Source organism: Brienomyrus brachyistius, chromosome 6 (genome assembly GCF_023856365.1).
Source record: "Brienomyrus brachyistius isolate T26 chromosome 6, BBRACH_0.4, whole genome shotgun sequence".
NCBI lineage: Eukaryota > Metazoa > Chordata > Actinopteri > Osteoglossiformes > Mormyridae > Brienomyrus > Brienomyrus brachyistius.
In genome coordinates this window covers 4,718,578-4,741,094 of record NC_064538.1, presented here as the reverse complement: position 1 = coordinate 4,741,094, position 22,517 = coordinate 4,718,578, and the positions used below count along the sequence as shown (strand labels likewise).

The window sequence follows — 22,517 nt, the reverse complement described above, 5'->3', positions numbered from 1 at the left end:
GGAAACCTTTGAAACCCTCTGCAATGCTGTTCATTGATGTGTTTCCCTCACGACTCGCCCCGTAAGGGATACTTTAGAGCACCACTCAATTCTTTTATTTTAATTTTTTTTACCCTTCCCTTGTAGTTTTGCGATGGGCTTAATTTGGGGGTGGCGAGCTTGGTGACTGTGAAGAGTGGGCGGTGCGGTGAGTGAGTGGGGGATTGTGGGTATTAGGGCTTACTGGTCCCACTGGTCTCAGCTGGCTCGTGTAGATAGTGTGTGAAAGCACCCTGCCCCTTTATCCACGGAGCTCTCCTTCGGTACGCCCCGCTTTCGAAACGCCGCCCTGCGTTTAATCTTCTCACTCTCCGGTCCCCCCAAAGGGACCCAACAGCCGCTTTGTCCACCTCCGTGTGCTCCATACAGTCTTGCCACCAACTTCCCAATAAGGGATCCCCCAGTTGTTGCCTTTCAGTGGAGTTTTCTCATTCACACTGGTCTTTGATCCCACATCTTCAGAACACAGAATTTTTTTTGTCACCCAGTTATTTTTTTTTTGTGGAAAACATCTGCATTCTTACTCCGGTTTCCCCCCACAGCCCAAAAAACATGCTGAGGCTAATTGGACTTGCTAAATTGCCCGTAGGTGTGCATGTGTAAGAGTGAATGGTGTGTGAGTGTGCCCTGCGATGGGCTGGCCCCCCATCCTGGGTTGTTCCCTGCCTCGTGCCCATTGCTTCCGGGATAGGCTCCGGACCCCCCGCGACCCAGTTGGATAAGCGGTTTGGAAGATGGATGGATCTGCATTCTTTATGACCATTACACATTTTAGTGATGTGCTTTAGCAGGAGAATTTATTTTTAAATATAAAAATGTCTGCTTTCTGTTGTTTTTTTTGCTGTAATTTTGTCCGGCTTAATCTGCGTTTCGCCTACAGTCGATCTTGAATTAAGAAGCAACCCTCTCTCTTTCTCAGATCTTTGGATCTCACGGGGCCCCTCTTTTTGGGCGGGGTTCCCAACCTGTCAGAGAACTTCCCCTTCGTCACCCGGGAGTTCATTGGCTGCATGAAGGACCTGCACATTGACAGTCGCTCCCTGGACCTGGCGAACTACATCGCTAACAACGGCACGCTCCCCGGTCAGCATCAGTCTCTCTCTCTGTCTGCGTACTGCGCAGTTTTAAGCCTGCATTTCCCGCTGCATGGCTTGGTGTATGTGTGTGCGTGTCCCCACAATGTGATTAAAAACCATTTTGATGTGGTGCGGACCTTTTCTGGGTCCTCACAAAGGGTAACTCAATTTTACAAAGATCTGTGACATTAATCAAAAAACTAAAAATGCCGAAAGTCCTGTATTTTATTTGGTTACTTATAGTTAAGGTTAGGGCTGGGTGGGGGTTAAGGTTGTCATTGTTGGGATTAGGGTTTTTCCCATAGAAATGAATGGGCAATCCCCACAAAGATATGAATATAAACGTGTGTGTGTGTGTGTGTGTGTGTGTGTACAACTACAAAAGAAAAAAATGTGGTGTGCACTAGTTTTAATTTGTTTTTTCAAGAGCTTTCTGCTGTGTCCGCTGATACAATTCCCTTCCATTCCGTTCATCCGCCCACCATATTTTTCCATTTCAGTGCTGTAGCTATTCAATGTCTTACTGACTTAATTGTAAGCTCTTCCACTTATCTGTGACATGTGACGTCTCGTCACATCAGGTGTAAACCTAAATCCTCCTGTATTAAATAGGTAGTAAAAAAAAATAGGATCCTACTGAACACACCATATCTAGCATTTCATGATGTATTTAAGTGGTAAGAAAGGACTGCAGAATCTCTCTTTTCATTCAGCCGTAGGATCAAGGTCTACATTTAATCCCCGCAAGCACTGCTGTCTGCCTCCCTCCTTTTTACAGCAAGCGGCCGATGCCAAGTATGAGCACCTCTAGCTCTGCGACAGAAGGCTTTTTTATCGCCCGGTCGCTTCCAGCGAAGCCTGCGTCATGACAGACACGTCTGGGCTTTTCATTGAAATATACAGCCAGTTGTTGGTAAAGGCTGGATTTGGCTGGCATGGCTTTTTTAACTGAGCAGGTGTTTTCACACCTTCGAGGACTTCATACCCACGGCAAGCTGTTGTTTTGGAAATGAGCGTTAGCGCCGTTCCTTAGCATCGCTTCCCGGCGGTGTTCAAGTAGGGCAGCTCAGAAGCTGCGTCTTAGGGGGGGCTCCTCGTTTTTTAATTTTTAGCGTGCTTCCCTGAGACGGCACTCCCTCTGACGGAAAAGTGCCAGAAAGCATTTGCTCTCTTCCCACGTCGGTAGGGACTCGGTTGGTGCGCGTCACAAGGTGACACGTTTCACCGTTCCTCTCAGACGAAGCCGTGATGTGGCCCATCGGACCCGGGTCTCTTCCTAGCAGCATTCCGGAGATGAGCTTTAAGGTCAGCCGTTTTGGCACGTTGTGTCTCGGTGTCAGCCGGCACAGCGGATCCCTGAGTGGCCTGCAAACCTTACGGAGTTTTACACTTAAACTGTGTCTGTCCTTCCTTCGCTGCCCTGATGTGGCACATGCTGTACAGTCTGAGCCGGGATTATTTATAACTGTCGCTGTATTTCTGGTTAGACAAGTGGGGAGCGTTGGAGTTTTAGTACCTGCAATGCTGTATATAAGCAATGTAATGGTGTGCACAAATTACTAATGCCCCTGTAATGGTATATATCAACTACCGATGCTACTGTAATGGTATATATAAGCAGCCAATGTTTTGTAATAGTGTGTATAAATCATGGCCCCAGTAATGGTATATATAAATAATAAATGATCCATGTAATGGTATATAGAAACATTCAATGCCCCTGCAATGATATACATAAACTATAAATCCCCATGCAACTGTATATACTGTATAAACAATCGATGTAATGGTATATATAAACCAGGGCTGTCCAACCCTGCTCTTGGAGACATATCCCCCCAGGAGAGCTTAGGTGGTGCCCTAAATTGACACACGTGATACGGATAATCAGACCCTTTAGTAACGTCTCAGTATTAGGCTAGCTTAGCTTTAATGTCCCTGTAGATGAATATCTAAACCATATATATAGTATAGTATATAGGCTCCTTCAGTAGTGATATGTATAACAGTCTCCTACAATACTACATTTACACTATTCATTTCCTTAATAATTTTACCTGTAAGCTATCATATTATATCATAATGGTGCATCCATCCATACACCCACCCATCGATTTTCCATAACCGCTTTTTCAGTGTAGGGTCGCTGTGGTAGTGATGTGCATGAATGATAAATTACCCTCTTTCAAGGTACATATTATGATTGGTTGTTTGTTTTCATTTTATTTTCAAGTGTTGGCTTCATATTTTACAAGAACAAGGTCACATTTAAAGAAAATTGGCCATGTCATAAAAAGTCGTGAAATGGAGTCACCTGAATGGAATGAGAAATATCTCTGTATATGGGGGGGGGTGGCTTAGCACCACCCGCTCCCTGCAATTGGCAGTTACCTCGGGGGGGGGTGGGGGGCTGTTTACTGAAAGCAGTGTGCGGTCCCTGGGTGTTTGTTTGATCTCTGTGACTGTGGCAAGCAGTACAGTCCAGAGGCCCAGAGATTCACAGTGCTGGGACAGCAGTGGTAATAACACCCCCCCCCACCCCCCGGGCAAGGCAGGTACCAGTGGTGTGCTGTCTCTCACCCTGGCAGGCTGCAGTGCCAAGCTGCCATTCTGCAAGTCGAATCCCTGCCAGAACGGAGGCACCTGCAGAGTGAGCTGGGAGACCTTCTCCTGTGACTGTCCCGTGGGATTCGGGGGAAAGGACTGTAGCTCCGGTGAGATGCCCATCTCCACACCCGCGGCATGCAGACTCTCGCCTTGCTCCACTCCCATTCCTCCTTCCCTGTCCCCCCCCCCCCCCCCCCCCCCCCCCGATATTCAAATTCACTTTCAAGAAAATGCTCTATTATTCTGCAAGCCGCAATTGCTCTTGCTTCTATCGGAAATAACGAGGGGCAGACAGGAAGGAGACGAGGAGCATTTAGAAGGAATTAAACGACCATGGTGGGAAAAAAACGCACGAAGCTGAATGTGTTACTTCCTCTTTTTCTGAGAGTGACACGTGTTTAGCTGACAACTTTGTCACTTGGTGCCACCGTATTTCCGCGCAGTCAAGCGTATGTTCGCAGGCTCACGCCGTCTGTCCCCACAGTCATGAGCCACCCGCACCATTTCACGGGAAACAGCGCCCTCTGGTGGGACCTGAAGAATGACATTACCATCTCCACGCCTTGGTACCTGGGGCTGGTGTTCCGCACGCGTACCCCGGACGGCGTGCTCCTGCAGGCCCAGGCCGGGCAGTACACCAGCCTGCTCTTCCAGGTCTGTGACCCGTGGTACGACCTTGCGAAGCACCTGACTGATTGTCTGTTGGTCTGAATAGCATGCTGGCTTGGATCCAGCCACCAGAACCATCTCCAGGTTTACCACTTGTATTTGATTGCTTAGCTCAGTGGTTTCCAAACCAGTCCTCAGGGGCCCACAGGAGGTCCATGTTTTTGCTTCCTCACAGCTCCTTGCTGGACTGGCTGCCAACCCGGAGCTGGAAGGGAGCAAAAACATGGACTGCTGCGTGTCCCCAAGGACTGGATTGAGAAACACTGGTTTAGCTGACACTGAAGCAGATTTTATCCAAAGCGCTTAAGGATTTTTACTTATGAATGATGTTTTAATTGAACAACTACATTTGCTCACTATTCTGCTGAGGATGGGATTCAAACCAGCGACCAGTTAATCGTGAAGGTCTCACCTGCTCAGCCACACATTGCCCCCCCCCAGGCACACACCACCCTTCTCCTTTACTTATACTGTTGGATATTTCGCTGGAGTGATTCAGTGATAAGAGAGGGTGCCCCTCCTGGGGTATGAACCAATAACCTTCTGTTCATGTCCCCATTGTGCTGGCCGCCTCCTCTAAACTGCCTCTGCGCCCTCCCGTGCTTCCCAGCTGGTGACGGGGCACCTCGTGTTCTCGGTGAGCCGCGGATCCACACGCCCGGTGCGCCTGCGCCTCGACCAGTTGCAGGTGAACGACGGCCGCTGGCACGACCTGCAGCTGGAACTGCGCGACGTGCACAGCGGCCGCGACACACGCTATGTGGCCACCGTGCGCCTCGACTTCGGCCTCTTCCAGGTGAGTATGAGCCCAGCGCGACCGGTAATGCCAGCGCGTCATGTGCTTTCGTTCCCTTCCCACCATATTAACCTCTCTTTCTCAGGGAACGGTGATCGTGGGAAATGAGATCCACGGCCTGAAGGTGAAGCACCTGCACGTGGGCGGAGTCCTGGGTGCGGGGGAGGTGCAGAATGGTGTAAGGGGGTGCATTCAGGTGAGCTGTCTTTTGGCTTCTCAACAAACATGACATGACAGCCTATTGTCTTACTGTACCCTGATCCCCTCTGTCCTTCCATCCAAACATCACTCTGCTCACCATCTCTTTATCCATCCATCCACCCACTTATCCTGGTCAGGGTTTTGGGGGATCTGGACAGGATTCCAGTACATCACAGGACACATACTCACATGCACTAACCAAGTTATAGTCTGTCTCCATCTTTGCACAGAAACATGCAAATCACATGCAGAGCTGAAATATAATTCAAACCCTCAGCCCTGGAGGTGTGAGCCATAGTGCCGCCCTGCCTTCTCAGATGTAGGCTTTTGTTTGTGAGTCACTTTCAGGCTCGCTGGGTGGCGTCATACTCCTGACATTCCTCACATTTAAGGAGAGCGACACTTCTGACATACCAGTACCACACTCTCAGTCCACGCACGCCGTGAGGTTCCATGAGCTTGCGTGAACATGCCGGCAGTCTGCAGAAATGCTGGCATAATCAATACATTCACACCTCTGCCTGAACTGAGGTGTTCACCCTGCAGTGATATATTCCGCTTTCAGTTCCACTGAGACGAGATTGGATTCCCACCGTAAACAAAAGCCTGCGACGGAAACAACACAAATGACATCAGCCGGGAGTTAACATCTGGCATCGAGCGTTCTTGTTGGGTCGATTTTTCAAATTAACTTGCAACAAAGGAAAATGTCCATGAAGACGCGTGTGTGTGTGTGTGACTGACCAATCCTGCGTCGCTGTCTTTCCAGGGTGTGCGTTTAGGGGTGCGGCCAGACCCGCCCCCGCTGCCCCGGCCGACTCGAGCACTGAAGGCCGAGGCTGGGTGCAACGTGGGGAACCCTTGTGTCTCCTCCCCCTGCCCCGCCCACAGTCGCTGCAGCGATGAATGGGAGGGCCATGTCTGCGTGTGCGAGTCAGGTACGACTCTGCATGTGTGTTGGTGTGTGTCTGTGTCTTTTTGTATGATGTAGATGAGCTTGTGTGTACATGTGTATGTCTTTGTACGTATGAGTGTATATGTGTCTATGTCTATGTCAACTAATGCATATACCTGTCTGTTTGTGTCTGTGTGTGTGGTGTGGATGTGTGTCGGTCCGTGTGTGTGTACATGTGTGTGTGTCTGTATGTCTGTATCTGCAATGTGTGTGTGTGTGTGTGTGTTTATCATTTTATATGGTATAGGTGTGTCTGTCTGTGTACATATGTGTGTATTTGTGTGTGTGCGTGTGTTTGTGTCTGTGGATGTGTCTTGGTTTCCAGGAACCTTATGAAGAAGAACGAAAAATAGAAACAAAGGCAGGAAAAAGAGGAATATTTATTATGGGAGCTGGAGACTGAGAGGCAGGGATAGAGATGGATGTGGCGAGAGGATGGGGAGGGGGGGGGGCGGGCACAGATGAAGGAGGAGGTGTAAATAGATCACTAGCGGTATCTGAGGCAAACGCGTGCTTATTATCATGTAAAACTCTCTCATGAGAGCATTCCTCATTAGAAATAGACCTCCGGTATTAAGATTCCGGGAGGGAAATCAATTTTTTATAATGCAAAGCTTGTAAATTATTCTCTCTCATCAGGAGCTGGTAATTTAGTAATGAACCATGAATTAGCTGGCACCACTGGTTATCTTGCGTGCAAGAGACGTATGTGCATGACATCAGAACAGGCCCTCAGATTTGGCAGGGCCAAGGGAAATAACAGCAAAGAGAATGGAGAAAAACCAAATAAGGGATATTAAGCGGTGTTTGTTGGTCCATGCGGTGTCTGCGGTACTGTGCTGTTTTTGGTAGCTTCTGTGGTGAAGACTGACGTTGGGCAAGTTTATGGTAAAACGTATCTGCTTGTAGAGAATCCCACAGCTGGTTCTATACCCTCAGCCCCCCTGAAAAACAATTATTCTAAAACCATTTAGTGATCTATCCTTTGTCGCCCTCCCCCCATATTTCTTTAGGGGGCTTAGAATCCCATGATAAAATTTACTGGAATATGCGGAATTATCTGTGCCTAGCAGTGCCTAAAAAAAAGAATCTGTTTGTGCAGGTTACTACGGTAAAAGCTGCACCAATGCCTGCGAGCTGAACCCCTGCGAGAACAACGCCAAGTGCCACCATAAGCCAGCCTCCTCCCACGGCTACATGTGCGACTGCGGGGACAACCACTACGGCCAGTACTGCCAGCACAAGTGAGCATGTCACATCTGTGCCCCCATGCCAGTGTAGACCTCCCCCAGCCAGCGTTGGCCTGAATTGGCGCAGATGGCGATGCATGCAGGCACCTGTGTCCCTCTGCATTGGTGTTCCACTGCAGTGCCTTCTCTTGACTATGCCAGAAATGTATGAAATACTAACAGCACAGTCACTTTCTTGACCTCACGTTATCGTATTAATATCCGGCACTGTGGAAGATGTGGTGTTATGTCGACTCGGTAATGAGTATCCAGCTCTGCAGTGGCTCTCCAAGAGCATATTATCTGAACTGGATGATGAATTCCTACAATTCATTTTACCAACAGCAGAGGGCCTTTAATGTCTGTGTGTGTCTGGCATGTCTGTGTGTGTATGTGTATATGACGTGTATTTATTTATGATCAGCGTGTGTGTGTGTGTGTGTGTGTGTGTCCAGGAGCGACCAGCAGTGCCCACGTGGCTGGTGGGGCAGTCCTACATGTGGACCATGCAACTGTGAAACCAGCAAGGGCTTTGACCCGGACTGCAACAAGACCAACGGGCAGTGCCACTGCAAGGTAACACCAGTGCTCCCATTAAAACCAGTAAGCAGTGCCACTGCAAGGTAACACTGGCATTCCCATTAAAACCAGTAAGCAGTGTTACTGCAAATATTGATTGTGAACGTCTTCGAACAGTGATAGGTGGTTTTCTTTATAATTATTCCAAATTACTGGAGTTTTTTAGTCACCTTTTCTGTCTCTACTGGTAGTTTCACAACCCTGCAGGTTCATTCACAGTCGCCCTCTGTTCTCGCCTCTTCCTGCTCAGGAATTCCACTATCGCCCACGAGGAACCGAGTCCTGCCGGCCCTGCGACTGTTACCCCGTGGGCTCCTTCTCACGGTCATGTGACCTGGAGAGCGGCCAATGCCAGTGCCGGCCGGGCGTGATTGGCCGCCAGTGCAACGCGTGTGACAACCACTTTGCCGAGGTCACCCAATCAGGCTGCGAGAGTAAGCCCCCGCCCCCTCTGCCACCGCTCACAAGTCCCTTTCAAGATCTTTGCTTTTCATTTTCTTCTTTCTCATTTATTTTAATTGTGAATCAGTATTAAATAATTATATATTTATTACTACTTGTCATCAATTATTATAACCATGAATAAATAATTAATACCTAGTTAATTTAGGATCATACAATATGGATTTTTTTGGAAAATGGATGAAATTAATATTTAAAAACAGAGTATTTAAGTAACAAACAAAAGTACTAGCTTAAGTGCATCGACACTGAGGCAGTGCACTCAAACATATTTATGCTTATAGTAAAAAAATATATAACCATAAGCTCCATTTAAAGCATTAGTATTAGATTTTTCTGTTTATTTTAATCATGTGATATTAAATTGCATTCTCGATGTTTTCTACCATTGCCTTGGTATAATTTGTACCATGCATTCATTAAGTGTCGCTCTCTGGCTCTAATCTCAGTCATCTATGACGGCTGTCCGAAGACCGTCACGCTTGGAATATGGTGGCCCAGAACTAAGTTCGGCCTGCCTGCGGCTGTGTCGTGCCCCAAGGGCTCCATGGGTAGGTGCCCTGCTCCGTGACAGACCCACAGGGGGCAGATCTGCTCGCACAGCACATCTAGCAGCAAACTGACCAATTCCATGGTGTTATCACTCAGTGCTATATCAACAGCATGACCCCACTCTCCAGCTGACCGATAAAATCCAAATCCCTCCAGTCCATGAGTTGGACCACGCAGGGCAGGGAGCAGTGGGTCTTCTAGGAACAGGTTATTTCTGCTCACGGGTTGCTGTAATGCGGCAGGGGTGGGTCAGCAAGACCAGCAGGAAAACGCACAAAAACTACAATACGCCAAGCCATTTTGGATATAATCAAAATGTAATCGATGAACTTCAAGCATAGGCATCAGGGAATATGACAGAACAGCTGTCAGGATGGGTGTTTGGGTCAGCGTAGCTTTACTGGGCGCAGGAATGAACACATCAGTTTACACGTTCAGACATAAAAGGGGGACATGCTGCATAAATCTAAAAGAACAAAAGCAGTCACATGACTCCTCTTCCTAGCACAGCCGAGCCCCCGCTCGCTCGGCTTTGTGCATTTGTGTGTATATGTGTTTGTGTGTCTTTCTGCATGTTCAGCCTGTTTTGTTCCTCTAGGTACAGCGATCCGGCACTGTGATCCGGAAAGGGGCTGGCTGGTCCCCGATCTCTTCAACTGCACCTCTCCCTCCTTTGTGGAACTGAATGCAGCGGTAATATGGCTCCACCTACTGGCTCGATTTAGCACCTGCGTTCTTGCAGCTTGTGTGATATGATCAGTTTCATTGTGTCTAAAAAGGGTGGTGTTATGGCTCAGTGAGAGGTGCCGTGGGTTTGATCCCCACCCCCCAGCTCAGTGCATGTGGGGGTTGCATGTTCTCCATGTCTTCTCTGTTGCTGCAGTCTCCTCCTACAGTCTGACACGTTGTGCCAGTGAATTGGTGTATAGAGCAGAATGGAATACCTTTATTGTCATCTTTGTACAGTGTACAAAAAGAATGTAGTATGCCACTCCCATGATAGTAGGCAAAACAAAATAAATAAAAATAAATTAAATAACAAAGATAATAATAGAAAATATATACCCAGTTATGAGAAAATGCATCTATTTATATGTAATAAGTCTTTTCTGTTTGCCTGCGTTTGCACAAAAAGCTGGAGTCTGTGGAGAGAAATGAGACGGACCTTAGCACCATCGTGGAGAAGAAGCTCGCCTATCAGCTGCGCGACGTCACCGAGGCAACACCCCGTCTCTATGGCAACGACCTGCAGATTGCAGACCGGCTGCTTTCCCGTCTGCTGAACTTTGAGAATCAGCAGAACGGGTTTGGCCTGACTGCCACGCAGGATGCCCATTTCAACGACGTAAGGGTGACCGCCACAACCCCCCTTTTACCCGCCCCCATCGTTAATGGCTGCTCGCTGGGCCCGGATGGCCTCCTTTCCTCCTTAAGCGAGATTTTTTCACATTGTTCTTTGATAAAGCTGCTTTCTGGTTGGTCACTGTCTTTCGGTTTCCTCCAGAATGTCCTGCGTGGCTGCAGTGCCTTGCTGGGGTTGGGCACCGCAGGGCTGTGGAGAGGCCAGGGTGTCGTTGGCGAGCGAGGGGCCGGGGGTTTGGTGGAGCTGCTGGAAGACTACACTCGCACCCTCGCCCAGAACATGAAGCTGACTTACCTGAACCCTGTGGCCCTAGTGACACCCAATATTGGTGAGTTTTATCCTTTCTAATATTGCTTAGTGTACATTTTTTGGGTCCTCATGTATCATCATCAGGCCCTGTAGTCTGCGCCACAGTATTAGGTGCTGTGATTCGTCCTTTCTGTACTGCTGTCCAATATTTAACCCTGTGATTTGTTCCGAAAGTAATTCTGTACAGTATCAGACCTTATCATTAATCCTCATCAGCAGTGTGGACCACGTTATTAGACCCTGTGATTGTATGCGTTTACTCAAGAAGTCTGGTCACTCTGCTTCCTCCTATGTGATGTATTTCAAACCTGGCAGTGATGAACCTGGACCGCGTGGAGAACCACACTCACGTCCGCAGGCGCTTTCCCCGTTACCACAATGGTCTCTTCCGAGGACAGACACTCTGGGATCCACACACACATGTGGTGCTGCCCCCTACTGCCCTGGTGCCACAAGGACAGTCAGGTGTGCTTTCTGATTTGTTTAGCGATTCAGTTTCAAAAAGACAGAGTAAACTAATGTTGTGTGTGTGTGTGTGTGTGTGTGTGTGTGTGTGTGTGTGTGTGTGTGTGTGAAGTTTTTGTGTCACATAGGTCTCCTCTGGGGACTCTGACTACTTCCTGCAGTCCGAAGACATGCAGTTAGGCTGAGCAGCATCTCTAAATTGCCCATAGTGTATGACTGTGTGCATGTGTGCCCTCTGCTGGCCTGGCATCCCATGCAGGGTGTACCTGGAATAGGCTGCAGACCCCCTCCAACCCTGTCCTGGATAAGCAGTTTTAAGACAGATGGATGTAGTAAATCCTTCAGTTCCTCCCCTATTTTTGTATAAACTCAGTACTATGTTGACCTATAACTCCCACTTTCCCCAGCTCTTCCCAGCCCTCATCCCGCCCAAGTGAGCATCCCAGCCAATCACAGCTCTGAAGTAACCCCCCTTAAGCGACCTGTTTTGCTGCCCGACCCGCCCGTCAGCATCGTGATCTTGCTGATCTACCGGAGCCTGGGCGCCGTGCTTCCCGCCAAGTATCACGCGGATCGCCGCGGTGTCAGGTACGAGCCACCGTCACGTGTCCCGCCCCCTCCCCCCCGCATGTCACTACGCGTCTGCTACCGAGTCCCCATCACAGCGCCCTGCCCCCACAGGCTGCCCCGCCACCCTGTGATGAACTCACCCGTCGTCAGCGTGTCTGTCTATAACAACCGCTCGTTCGTCGAGGGCCTGCTGGAGTCACCCCTGCTGCTGGAATTCCGCCTGCTGGAGACGTCCAATCGCAGCAAGCCGCTGTGCGTGCAGTGGAATCACAGCCGGCAGTAAGTGTGCGCTCGATTCAGGATGTGTGACATGGCACAGTTGTTCCGGAGCTGCATAAATACTCGACTGATAAGCACACAATAGACAAGTGCTTTTCAAACTTTTTAGACCGAGTACCACTTTGCTTCAAACCGAAGCAGCCAAGTACCATATGAGTGAAAAAAATTACAGGAACCTGAATCACAGTAAATAAATTACCACAGTTTTCTGGACTCTGAGTACCACACACATACCACAGTTTGTGAACCAATGCGATTTACTGTTAAATGTGCAATAATGTTGCAAAAACAGGTGACGCTTAGATGTTGCAGTTCATTGATTGTGCAGGTGTGGTACATCACAGTGGTCTGGGTTTAACTCCTTATGATGCAAATGGGTTGGGGAACAAGCTGTTCTCGAATCTGGAAGTCTGATAGCGTTCTGAATTTGAGAAAGCGCCAAGCAGGGGCAAGAACAGCTTGTTGTCCCGTAATAGTCTCCTGAGATCCAGCAATTCATTTTTGTCCTCTGTAAAGGACAATGTGGTTTGGCTCATAGTTCTCATATTGTACATGCCCACTCTATTAGGTCCTGTTCCTTAAAGAGGACACTTATGGCTAAGATGATATCACAGGTGTGTGGCTGTGAACTTGCCAAATTCCTCTTCCTGTCAAATACATTTTTTTTTATCAATATTAAAAAAACCTTTATTCCCCTACATCTTAGCATAATATATTTGTCAAAGTTTGATGCGTGTGTGCACATTAGCGCTTCCACATTGCGGCATGTGAATCAGAATCAGGTTTATGGGCCAAGTGTGCGCATGTTTGGCACACACAGGGAATTTGTTTCCGTGTGAACGTGTGCTGACAGTCTGTATGGTACAGGTGTGGGCTGTGATGAGTGATGTGCATACTGGTACGACGCTGATGAGGTAAAGGATAAAGTTGATTACATTAAAATGGGACTTGACTGGATGTGTCCACAGAAACAGCTTTATGAATGTGTGTGTGTGTGTGTGAGTAATATGGTCTCTCCCTCTGTGCAGGGCCGACACTGGGGGCTGTTGGACTGTGAAGGACTGCACTGTGGTGTACAGGAACACGTCGCATGTGAGATGCCAGTGTCAGAGGCTGGGCACCTTTGGGGTGCTGATGGACAGCTCTCATCGCGAGGTAACCCCTCTGCTACCTCACCAGCATTCACCATTAATTAAACCCCTGTCCACTCAGATATGTCCACTCAGGCAATCTGTAGCATGACTGTCCTGCTCAGTCTTGTACAGACCTTAGGATTAGGGAAGGGTGTTCCAAAATGGATCCAGAACACATTTCTAATGCAGAATTAATGAATAAATAATGGTGCAAAATATATAAATATCTTACTAATTCAGTGTTTAACTTATTTACAAGTATATATATATGTAATGCATTTTAAACAACCTGTTTAATATTCAATATGTTCATAGTTCAGTATAAAAACCGTTAAAAACCTGGCATAAAATGATGAGCTGAAATACTGGGAGTTGAAATAATGGATGTAAAAAGTAGTCACATTCGGCACTCGACGTGATGATATCTTCAGCTGCGGGGGTGGTGGGGAACGGGGGGGTAGTGCTAAGTATGTGTCAGACAGGTGTGAACACGGCTCTCCATGAAAGTGACACCTTCTCTCTCTTCTCCTCTCCATCTTCACCTGTGCCATGTCTCCTCCCTCGGGGAGTAGCAGCTGGAGGGGAACCTGGAGACGCTGGCGATCGTGACCTACTCGTCACTGTCCACATCTCTGCTGGCCCTGCTGATTACTGTCGTCGTGTTGTCCTGCCTACGTGGCCTCAAGTCCAACACCCGCAGCATCCACTCCAACATGGCCGCTGCCACCTTCCTGTCCGAGCTTGTTTTCCTGCTGGGCATCAACCAAACTGAGCAGCAGGTTTGTGTGCGTCTGTGTGTGTCTGTTGGTTCCGTGGGGGGGGGCGTAAGCGTGTCCTCTGACCACCGCGTTCTCTCCGGCTCCCCCCAGTTCCTGTGCACCGTCATCGCCATCCTGTTGCATTACTTCTTTATGTCCACCTTCGCCTGGCTCTTTGTGGAGAGTCTGCACATCTATCGCATGCAGACCGAGGCGCGCAACATTGACCACGGCGCCATGAGGTTCTACTACGCCATTGGCTGGGGTGTCCCCGCCATTATAACAGGTAAAGTGCACGTATGCAGGAACGTACGTGAAGAATGAAGACAGCCGGGTGGTTTAGGGGCTGAGGTTTGGGCTGCTACTCTGCCCTAAAACGACAGAAGACGGTAATTATGCTGACACTGAGAAAAGGGACTTAAAAATAAGTCTTTTTTGACCGTACACTCCTGAGTAGTAGCAGTAGGTAAATGATAGTGTACTGATTGAAAGTTGAACTAAGTTACTTTGTCACGAGATGTAACAGAGTCTATGATGCCCAATTTCAGCCGTAACTGAATTCTGATGAAATATGCAGTTGCTGAGTGTGCCTTTGTAGGGCAGTAACTATCACATAATAACACAGCAGCTATGAACATGGACTCATTGTGATCCCAAGGTTTATAAATCCATCTGTGTGTAGTGTTGAGATCACTAGTTTGGCATCGGCAGTTGGAGATTCTTCTCTCGGCAGGCCTGGCTGTGGGACTGGATCCCGAGGGCTACGGAAACCCTGACTTCTGCTGGATTTCTGTCCAAGACAAACTCATCTGGAGCTTTGCTGGACCCATCGGGATTGTTATTGTGGTACTTCCGATAATGTCTGTCTCACTGCCCGCCTCAGTGCTGGTCCTGTTAGGATTCGTCTTAGTGCTGCCCCCTGTCTGTTAGTATTTGCCTCAGCATCAACAGCAGTATGTAAATGTATGTCTTACTACTGTGTTCTGTCTGTAGGTGTTTGTCTCAGCACCACCCCCTGTCTGTACATGATTGCCTTAACACTACCCCCTGTCTGTAGGTGTTTGTCTCAGCGCTGCCCCCTGTCTGTACATGATTGCCTTAACACTACCCCCTGTCTGTAGATGTTTGTCTCAGCGCTGCCCCCTGTCTGTACATGTTTGCTTTAACACTACCCCCTGTCTGTAGGTGTTTATCTCGGCACTGCCCCCTGTCTGTCGGTGTTTGCCTCAGCACCGCATCTTGTCTGTAGCTGTCTGTCTTAGCACTGCCCCCTGTCTGTCGGTGTTTGTCACAGCACCGCCTCTGTCTATGTTGCAGATGAATGGCGGAATGTTTCTGATTGTGGCACGAATGTCCTGCAGTCCAACTCAGAAAGAGACCAAAAAACAATCTGTGCTGTGAGTATCAGTGATGGAGGCGAGTCGACTGCGAGAGCCTGTCGCGGGTGTTCTAAGTGTGATTTAAGTGTGCATTTTCACACCCACTTTTTAGAAAATTCCTAATTCAAAATTACTTGCCTAAAATACCCCCCCCCCCCCCACACTTTTGAAAAGTTCCACTGATTCTTTATAAGTCCTTGAAGGTAGAAAAGTAAAAGCTAATTTGTTTTGCAGGAAGATGGTGTGAAATGTCACTGTGAAAACTGTAAATACTTATTTGGAATGAATTTAATAGCAGTCAGATTATCATGTGGATGTGAAACATGTTTAGCTCATTGCTAGCTGTCGTTAACACCTCTCCGTGGAAGGTTTTGACTTTGTCGTTTCGGATTTCTCACGTTTTCCTCTCTTTGACTCTCTTTCTCTCATGCCCTCCTTTACCTGTCTATTTGTGTCTCTCCACAGTACCACAGTACGCAACGCCTTCATAGTACTCCTTCTGGCCACTTCCTCCTGGTTCTTTGGTCTTATGGCTGTCAATAACAGTGTTCTGGTCTTCCACTACCTCTTCACTGTACTGTGCTGTCTGCAGGTACCGTGTACATATTGGTGCACGCATGTTTGTGTTCTTGACTGCCCTGGGCCGCATGCTTGCAAGTATGGGCGCATAGGGATATCGTGCGGCCTTATGCGCGGACATGCACGCCCTGGTGTGTGTTTAGCAACTGTGCTTCTGTCACCAGGGTCTGGCAGTGCTCCTGGTTTTCTGTCTGCTGAACTCGGAGGTGCAGGAGGCCTGGAAGTTGGCCTGTTTGGGGAAGAAAAGCTTGAATGAAGACCCTCCTCGTGCCCCGCAGATCACAGTGAGTGTGCTTGCCCTTAGGCGTTTCGCCTAGACTTCATGCCATCTAGCATTTCACCGACCTTTGAACTCACCGTGTGTTTCCCCAAGGCTTCATCCCACAATGTTTTTGATCTGTCATTCTTCCCGCAGTGGAATTCCTCTACCCATGATGCATTTCTCCATGCTCCAAGAGGTGTCAGTCTGTAACTCTTAACTGTGGATTTTTTCGGTCACACATGCAACTTAAGGTACATAAACTTGTCAGAGTGCTTTATAAAGGACATGGCGTTCACATTCAGGGTCCGACCTACAACGGTGCCTCTCTACTGGAGCAGAGTGGACTCCATCGTATCACACTGGGGACATCCACTATCTCGTCCGTCAGCAGTGCACGGTGCGTACTAGCATGATAGAAGGACAGTTTGGGTGTTTCTCAGTACCAAGAACGCACATCTCATACTTGTGGTCTTGCTAACTTGCCTTCCAAGAACAAACTTGATACAATGGACCATGGATTTGGTCTTGTTGGGTAAGGATGCGACTGATGTACCCTTGATATTTGGAGCGGGGCAAGAATTGGGGGATTTTTACCATCCTCTTTACTGCTGTTCTTGACTATTGGAACTGATCTTCAGCAACAGATGATGAGATAAAAAGGTCAAGCACACATTTTGAGAAACACTCTTGGAGTACTAAAGGCTGGGAAGAATATGAAAGAGCCAGATTAAAGTGAGACAAGGCTGAATGGGGGCAGGGGAGTGCATGGAGACTGAATAAGATGAGATAAAGATACAAGGGAAAATGGGAGAGAGAAAAAAGATGTAGGTTGATGCAAAGAATGACAGGCTAAAATGACTCTACCTGCAGAGAAAACCTTCTGGCTCGACAGACTCTGGAGCACAACCTGGGCCATACGGGTGCCACTGACTTGGATGTGGCTATGTTTCACCGGGACAAAGGTATGAGGAAACACACTCATGCACCCTGCAGTAATATAAACCATGTTACATGAAACTACCACATGCTTCCCATTCAGTTTCAAATGCAGTTGGAAATCCACAATTCAGTGTCACACAAGTAACACATTGTTTTAAAAGGTAGAGTTTTCCAGTTGGGCCAGTGTAATCAGTGGGGTACCACTCGGTTCTGTGTTAGGACCATTACTTCCTATACTTTCTATACTTTACATCAGGGGTGGCCAATCTTATCCACTAAGGGCCGGTGTGTATGCAGGTTTTTGGGGTAACCTGTAAGTCAGCTGACCCAGGTGTGAGGACTCTTCAGCCAATCAGTCCTCTAATTAGTTATCTAATTAGAGAGTTGCAACGAAAACATGCATACACACCGGCCCTTTGCGGATAAGATTGGCCACCCCTGCTTTACATTAAAAAAAACAGATTTAAGCACCTTTAAAAATTATTAAATTTTCAAATCATCTTATGTTGTTTAGCAGACACAAAATTAGCTGCCTAACATTACCTACAACTCTTTAAACTCTTAGACTAGGTAGAGACTTGCATGACTTTACTGTATAAGTAGGAATGTTCAGGGCTGGTATATGTGGCCACAAAAAATGACAGCAGACACTTTGGGCTCTTGTGTAGTTGCTTCCAGGTCTGGATCACAATACCAATAACGCAGTAAAACAAGCAACAAAGATGCTTAGATGAACCTCTGAGAATGATGAAGTACAGGGGAATTTTGAGAAGCAGCCGCAAAGCTTCACCAGAACTCTGTGAGCAGCTTCATAGGTTATATCTGCAGTGAAAGTTCAGCCAAGAGTTCCAAGAATAGTTCCTAGACCAAAAGGGCCTCCAGGCAGGGATAGATTAGAAGTGCTGTATCTCTTTAGTCTCAAGCGAATTGGTAGTTTACAAGATGTTGGGAGCAGAACACAAAGGCCAAAACACAAGGACATCAACATTGGCTGGAGACCAATTTAGATGAAAAATCATGAGCTAGAATTGTATTCCCTTTTCTCTGTTTCTTGCACCATTTTGTGTAAGTGATAAAGTAATGGATTGCAACACACTCTTGTCAAGTACCTTAGTTCAATGGTCAGTCAGTTCAATCGCCTCCTGTTATCTTCATATTTATGTTTTTGTCTTATTGGTGGACAGGGATAGGTGAGCTCTCTTAGCTACATACTGTTACATGGGCTCTCTTCCTGTGCATCATTTGCTGGATCATATGTGGGGTTTTCACACGACAGCACTGCTGGGTCGTGGAGGGGGAGACACCCAACTTCAGCAGGGAATTGTGCATGACTTTCCCGAAATAACGTATCTCTCCTCATCCGAAAACCCCAAGGTGATGATTCCGACTCAGATTCTGACCTTTCTCTGGATGAAGAGCGCAGTCTGTCCATCCCGTCCTCTGAGAGCGAGGACAACGTGCGCCTCCGTGGCCGCATCCAGCGGCGCTTCAAGCGCACTAATCACAGCGAGCGGCTGCTCACTGAGCCCACCCAGAACGGCACCAAAGGTACGGGGTCGGGGGGGGCATGCAAGCCGACGACGCTCATGGTTTGTCTTTGCTGTGAGGTTCACCTTGCTGTGTATGTCTCAGACCTGGATGGCAATGACCTGCTCTCCTATTGGCCAGCGTTGGAGGAGTGCGAGGTCCACTCGCTACAGAAGTGGGGCTCAGAGCGTCGCCTGGGGGTCGACTACAGTAAGGATGCCGCCAACAACAATCAGCTCGACGCGGCCCTGACCAGCGGGGATGAGAACGGGCTGTCGCAGACACACCGCAGCCGCAGGGGTGAGAGCCGGGTGCAAGAACGCCCCCTGTTGATACTGACGCAGACACACTCTCGGGTTATTGATGGCTGCTTTTTGACCTCTCAGGGATCCTGAAGAACCGCTTGGGCTGTCCCCCGGCGCTGCAGGGCTTGTCCTCCATGGGGAACGTGCCGAACGAGCTCTCTTGGTACCGCACGTCTACTCTGGGTCACCGGGCGGTGCCGGCAGCTTCGTATGGCCGCATGTACTCCGGGACGGGCTCCCTGTCCCAGCCCGCCTCCCGCTACTCCTCTCGGGAGCACCTGGACTCCATGGCACGGCGCCAGTTCTCCCGTGACCCGTTGTGCCGGCAGGTGGGCGGGGGCTCGCGGGACCGCCTGGAGCACACGGCCCATAGTCAGCACGGTTCTCGTGAGAACCTGGACCTGCTACCCCGGCGCCGCGATCCGGGCCTAGAGCGGGCCTCGCGGGAGAACCTGAGTGGCTCTCGTGACAGGCTGGACCCCCGGAGTGTCCATGCCTCGCGCGAGGACCTAAGGGAGGGCCAGCTGGCCGGGTCCCGCTCGCAGCTCAACACGCTGCTACGCAGGCAGTTCTCCCGGGAGCTCCTGGGGGGGCCTCTGATGGGCACACGCTCACGGGAACAGTTGGAGTCTGGTGCGGGGGGCGGGGGGGTCCAGCCCTGCAGGGAGTGGCTCCGGACCTTGCCCCCCCGCCAGGCCTCGCACCCTGAGCAGTCTCTCCCGCCCAGCCCTCCGCCACCCATTGCCGAGCAGCTGGAGCCACAGGACCCCACCCCGCCTTGTAGGTACCCACCCCATCAAGCCCCACCCAGTCGGCACACGTCCAATGAGCACCTGGACGTCCTCTCTTCCATCTTGGCCTCCTTCAGCTCGTCCGTGCTCGCCCCCCCAAGCCCAGCCTTGGGGCCATCCCCCTCTCCCCCTCACTCCGCTACCTCCCACAGCATCTCTGAAATCTCGCCCGACTCGGAGTAAGTTATGCTCCTGCATACCTGGACACCGGCAGTTCCCAGGCCCGGTCGTGTCGGGGCGCGTGCTGCACAGGTCTGTTAGCCTCGGCCTTGAGGCCTAAAGCCTAGAACAGACCGGTCAGAGCAGTACACAGCTCCGGGGTCCACTGACAGATCGCATGCACTGTGGCCCACCAGGACCAGGTCTGGGAATCTGCTTTGCACACTCATTCTCATGCATTTGTTCTCCTTCATTTACTCTGTACCAAACCCATCCACTCTGTTACCAGAAATAATGCTTTTCTCATTCAGTATGTATTATACATTGCACATGTATAATATAACCCTCTAAAGGTGTTATATATCTCTGAATATTGTATGTATAAGCACTTCTTATAGCGTTTTAATTATATGTGTGTTGTGTGTCATTCCCCCTCACTCTCTGCTGACTGACGTCATTCATCTCCTCTCAGAGTCCACAGAAGTGAAGGACAGTCTTGACTCCCGATCTCTCCCATGCGTCATCTCTGTACCACCACGTCTGGGAAAGAACGTGAACTACCGAGGCACCCTGGGATACCGGAGGACTTTCGCAGGGAGAGGAGCTGAGGTCTGAAGCGGAGCAGCATGTGGCGTGGTTGGATGTTGTGCGGAAAAGCGCCGAGCAGAATGTGGAAAAGCAGGGGGCGTCCGACGTGGGTGTGGGCAGCCGGGGTGGGCGGAAGGGGCCGGGCTGGGCTCCCCCGTTTTTGGAAGGCAGAAAAGGAGAGCTGTCCAGTGTTTACATAGTGCGCTAACCATAATCACAGGGGCGGGAAATGGAAGCCACCAAGTTCGCAGCCTGATGCACCGTGACCTCAGATTTTATATGTGATTGAGGAACAGGGAGGAATGATTCACAGAAGAAGCTGTAAATAACTTTTTATACGTTTTGTATCTTTTTCATCAGAGATGAAAAAAAAAATTCTAATGTGTTGTTTTAAAAACTGTGTTGAAGATACTGTCCAGCAAGGGGGATAGAGACAGGTAAGAAATGGGATTATTTGGCCTTTGGATCCAAACCAATTCCCCAGCCCCATTTAGGTCTGATTCTGTTACCACTTACCTGTAACCATAACCTCAACACAAACATAGAATGGCTGTCTTACATCTGCATTTTCTTCTCTTTAGTAGTAGTTCCCAGGCAGCTGTATTGATTAACGGTCAGGGCTCTGGTATAGGAGGATGGACAGGTGTACAGTACGGACTGTTTTTGTGTGTGTGACCGTGATTTGTGGTTGGGGTTGTAGGATCGGGGACTCTGGTTGAGGGACAGTTTGACCAATGTGACGGAAAAGTGTTGTAGAAAAGGGCGTGTCCCTCCATTTGCCCCGCCTCATTTCACACGGGCAGGGGCAGCCGGTGTTTTTTGGTAATGTAAGTACTCGATAACGCAGGCATCAAAGTCCTGCTTCTGAATGTTGCTCGAAAACGCTGTACTAACTACACTTTGTTAAACACGATGTGACCTCTGAATTCCTCTGACTTTGGCTCCAGACGACACTGATAATATGCTGAAACGAGATGAAGTCGACACAATGCACCAAATCGCTTCCCTTTGTTAAGGTTCAAACTCTGCAGCCTTATCTTTAGAAAAGCGAAGTCTTGAGGCATCCAATATTAATGTGATTCACTAGAGAAGTCAATGATGATTGTTTATTTCAACTCTATTCTTTTTAATGTGACTTGGCTTAAAGAAAACCAAAGGATAGAGGAACAGAGGGTAGAATTAAGAAAAAGTATTTTAAAAAATTGGAATGATGTATCACTGCAAGGAGTGAAAGAGGAAAAACATACACACAAGCACGCCGGGTTAGGGCAGGGCTAGAGAATACTGTTCTCTATAGACACACGCCCACACACTAATGATTGTGTGTCCGTCACCTTCAGCATGTACAGACGATATTTATTTATATATTTTGATATTTGCAAATTTTATTTATTTCTTTATCTTTCATGCTGTATGCATGAACCTGTGAAACATCTTAAGGCTGTGAGTGGGCTGGCTCAGGTGAAGTGATTCATTTGCCCTGATGCAGCCTGACAGGGAGTTTCAGTTTGGGGGGAGAGGTTATTATTTAGCTGGAATGAAAAGCAAATTGGGAGAGAGAGAGAGAGTCCATTACTTTATCTTTTGGTTTGGGCTGTGTGGCTCTCACACAGGAAAGCATTCTCCTCAGTTACCGTGGACACTGTACAAGAAAAAATGTTGGACATTAAAAAGAATGAATCATTCCTATAAGGCAGTGCGATGTGGTTTGTGTTCAGAAGATGTAACAGGACCTTGAGGTTTTCTGGGAGAATTGGAGCTTCTCACATTTAGAAGACACACTCACACGTTTGTATTCATATCTTTGTGGGGACGATCCATTCATTTCTGTGGGCAAAACCCTAATCTTAACAATGTCAACCTTCATGCCGACCCAGCGCTAACCTTAACCATAAATAACCAAACAGTACAGGACTTCAGGCATTTTCGGTTTTTTGACTGTAGTC

General features: G+C 48.6%; 1 protein-coding gene across 1 annotated transcript in view; it reads left to right on the top strand.

Annotated features, from left to right (window-relative positions):
* The window catches only part of celsr3 (cadherin, EGF LAG seven-pass G-type receptor 3), a 38,294-nt gene extending 16,031 nt beyond the window's left edge, over positions 1 to 22,263 (top strand). The window contains 29 exon segments of the mRNA XM_049017830.1: positions 959 to 1,122; positions 3,704 to 3,829; positions 4,207 to 4,376; positions 5,002 to 5,187; positions 5,273 to 5,383; positions 6,158 to 6,326; positions 7,446 to 7,587; positions 8,028 to 8,148; positions 8,402 to 8,585; positions 9,063 to 9,164; positions 9,764 to 9,858; positions 10,301 to 10,510; positions 10,670 to 10,856; positions 11,153 to 11,302; positions 11,710 to 11,890; positions 11,984 to 12,151; positions 13,180 to 13,306; positions 13,857 to 14,063; positions 14,154 to 14,328; positions 14,776 to 14,888; positions 15,360 to 15,439; positions 15,887 to 16,013; positions 16,165 to 16,284; positions 16,565 to 16,659; positions 17,133 to 17,224; positions 18,576 to 18,749; positions 18,834 to 19,028; positions 19,115 to 20,003; positions 20,456 to 22,263. Of these exon segments, the coding sequence (XP_048873787.1) occupies positions 959 to 1,122; positions 3,704 to 3,829; positions 4,207 to 4,376; positions 5,002 to 5,187; positions 5,273 to 5,383; positions 6,158 to 6,326; positions 7,446 to 7,587; positions 8,028 to 8,148; positions 8,402 to 8,585; positions 9,063 to 9,164; positions 9,764 to 9,858; positions 10,301 to 10,510; positions 10,670 to 10,856; positions 11,153 to 11,302; positions 11,710 to 11,890; positions 11,984 to 12,151; positions 13,180 to 13,306; positions 13,857 to 14,063; positions 14,154 to 14,328; positions 14,776 to 14,888; positions 15,360 to 15,439; positions 15,887 to 16,013; positions 16,165 to 16,284; positions 16,565 to 16,659; positions 17,133 to 17,224; positions 18,576 to 18,749; positions 18,834 to 19,028; positions 19,115 to 20,003; positions 20,456 to 20,483 (4,888 nt within the window). The 3' untranslated portion in view covers positions 20,484 to 22,263.
* Positions 22,264 to 22,517: the final 254 nt, after the last annotated feature.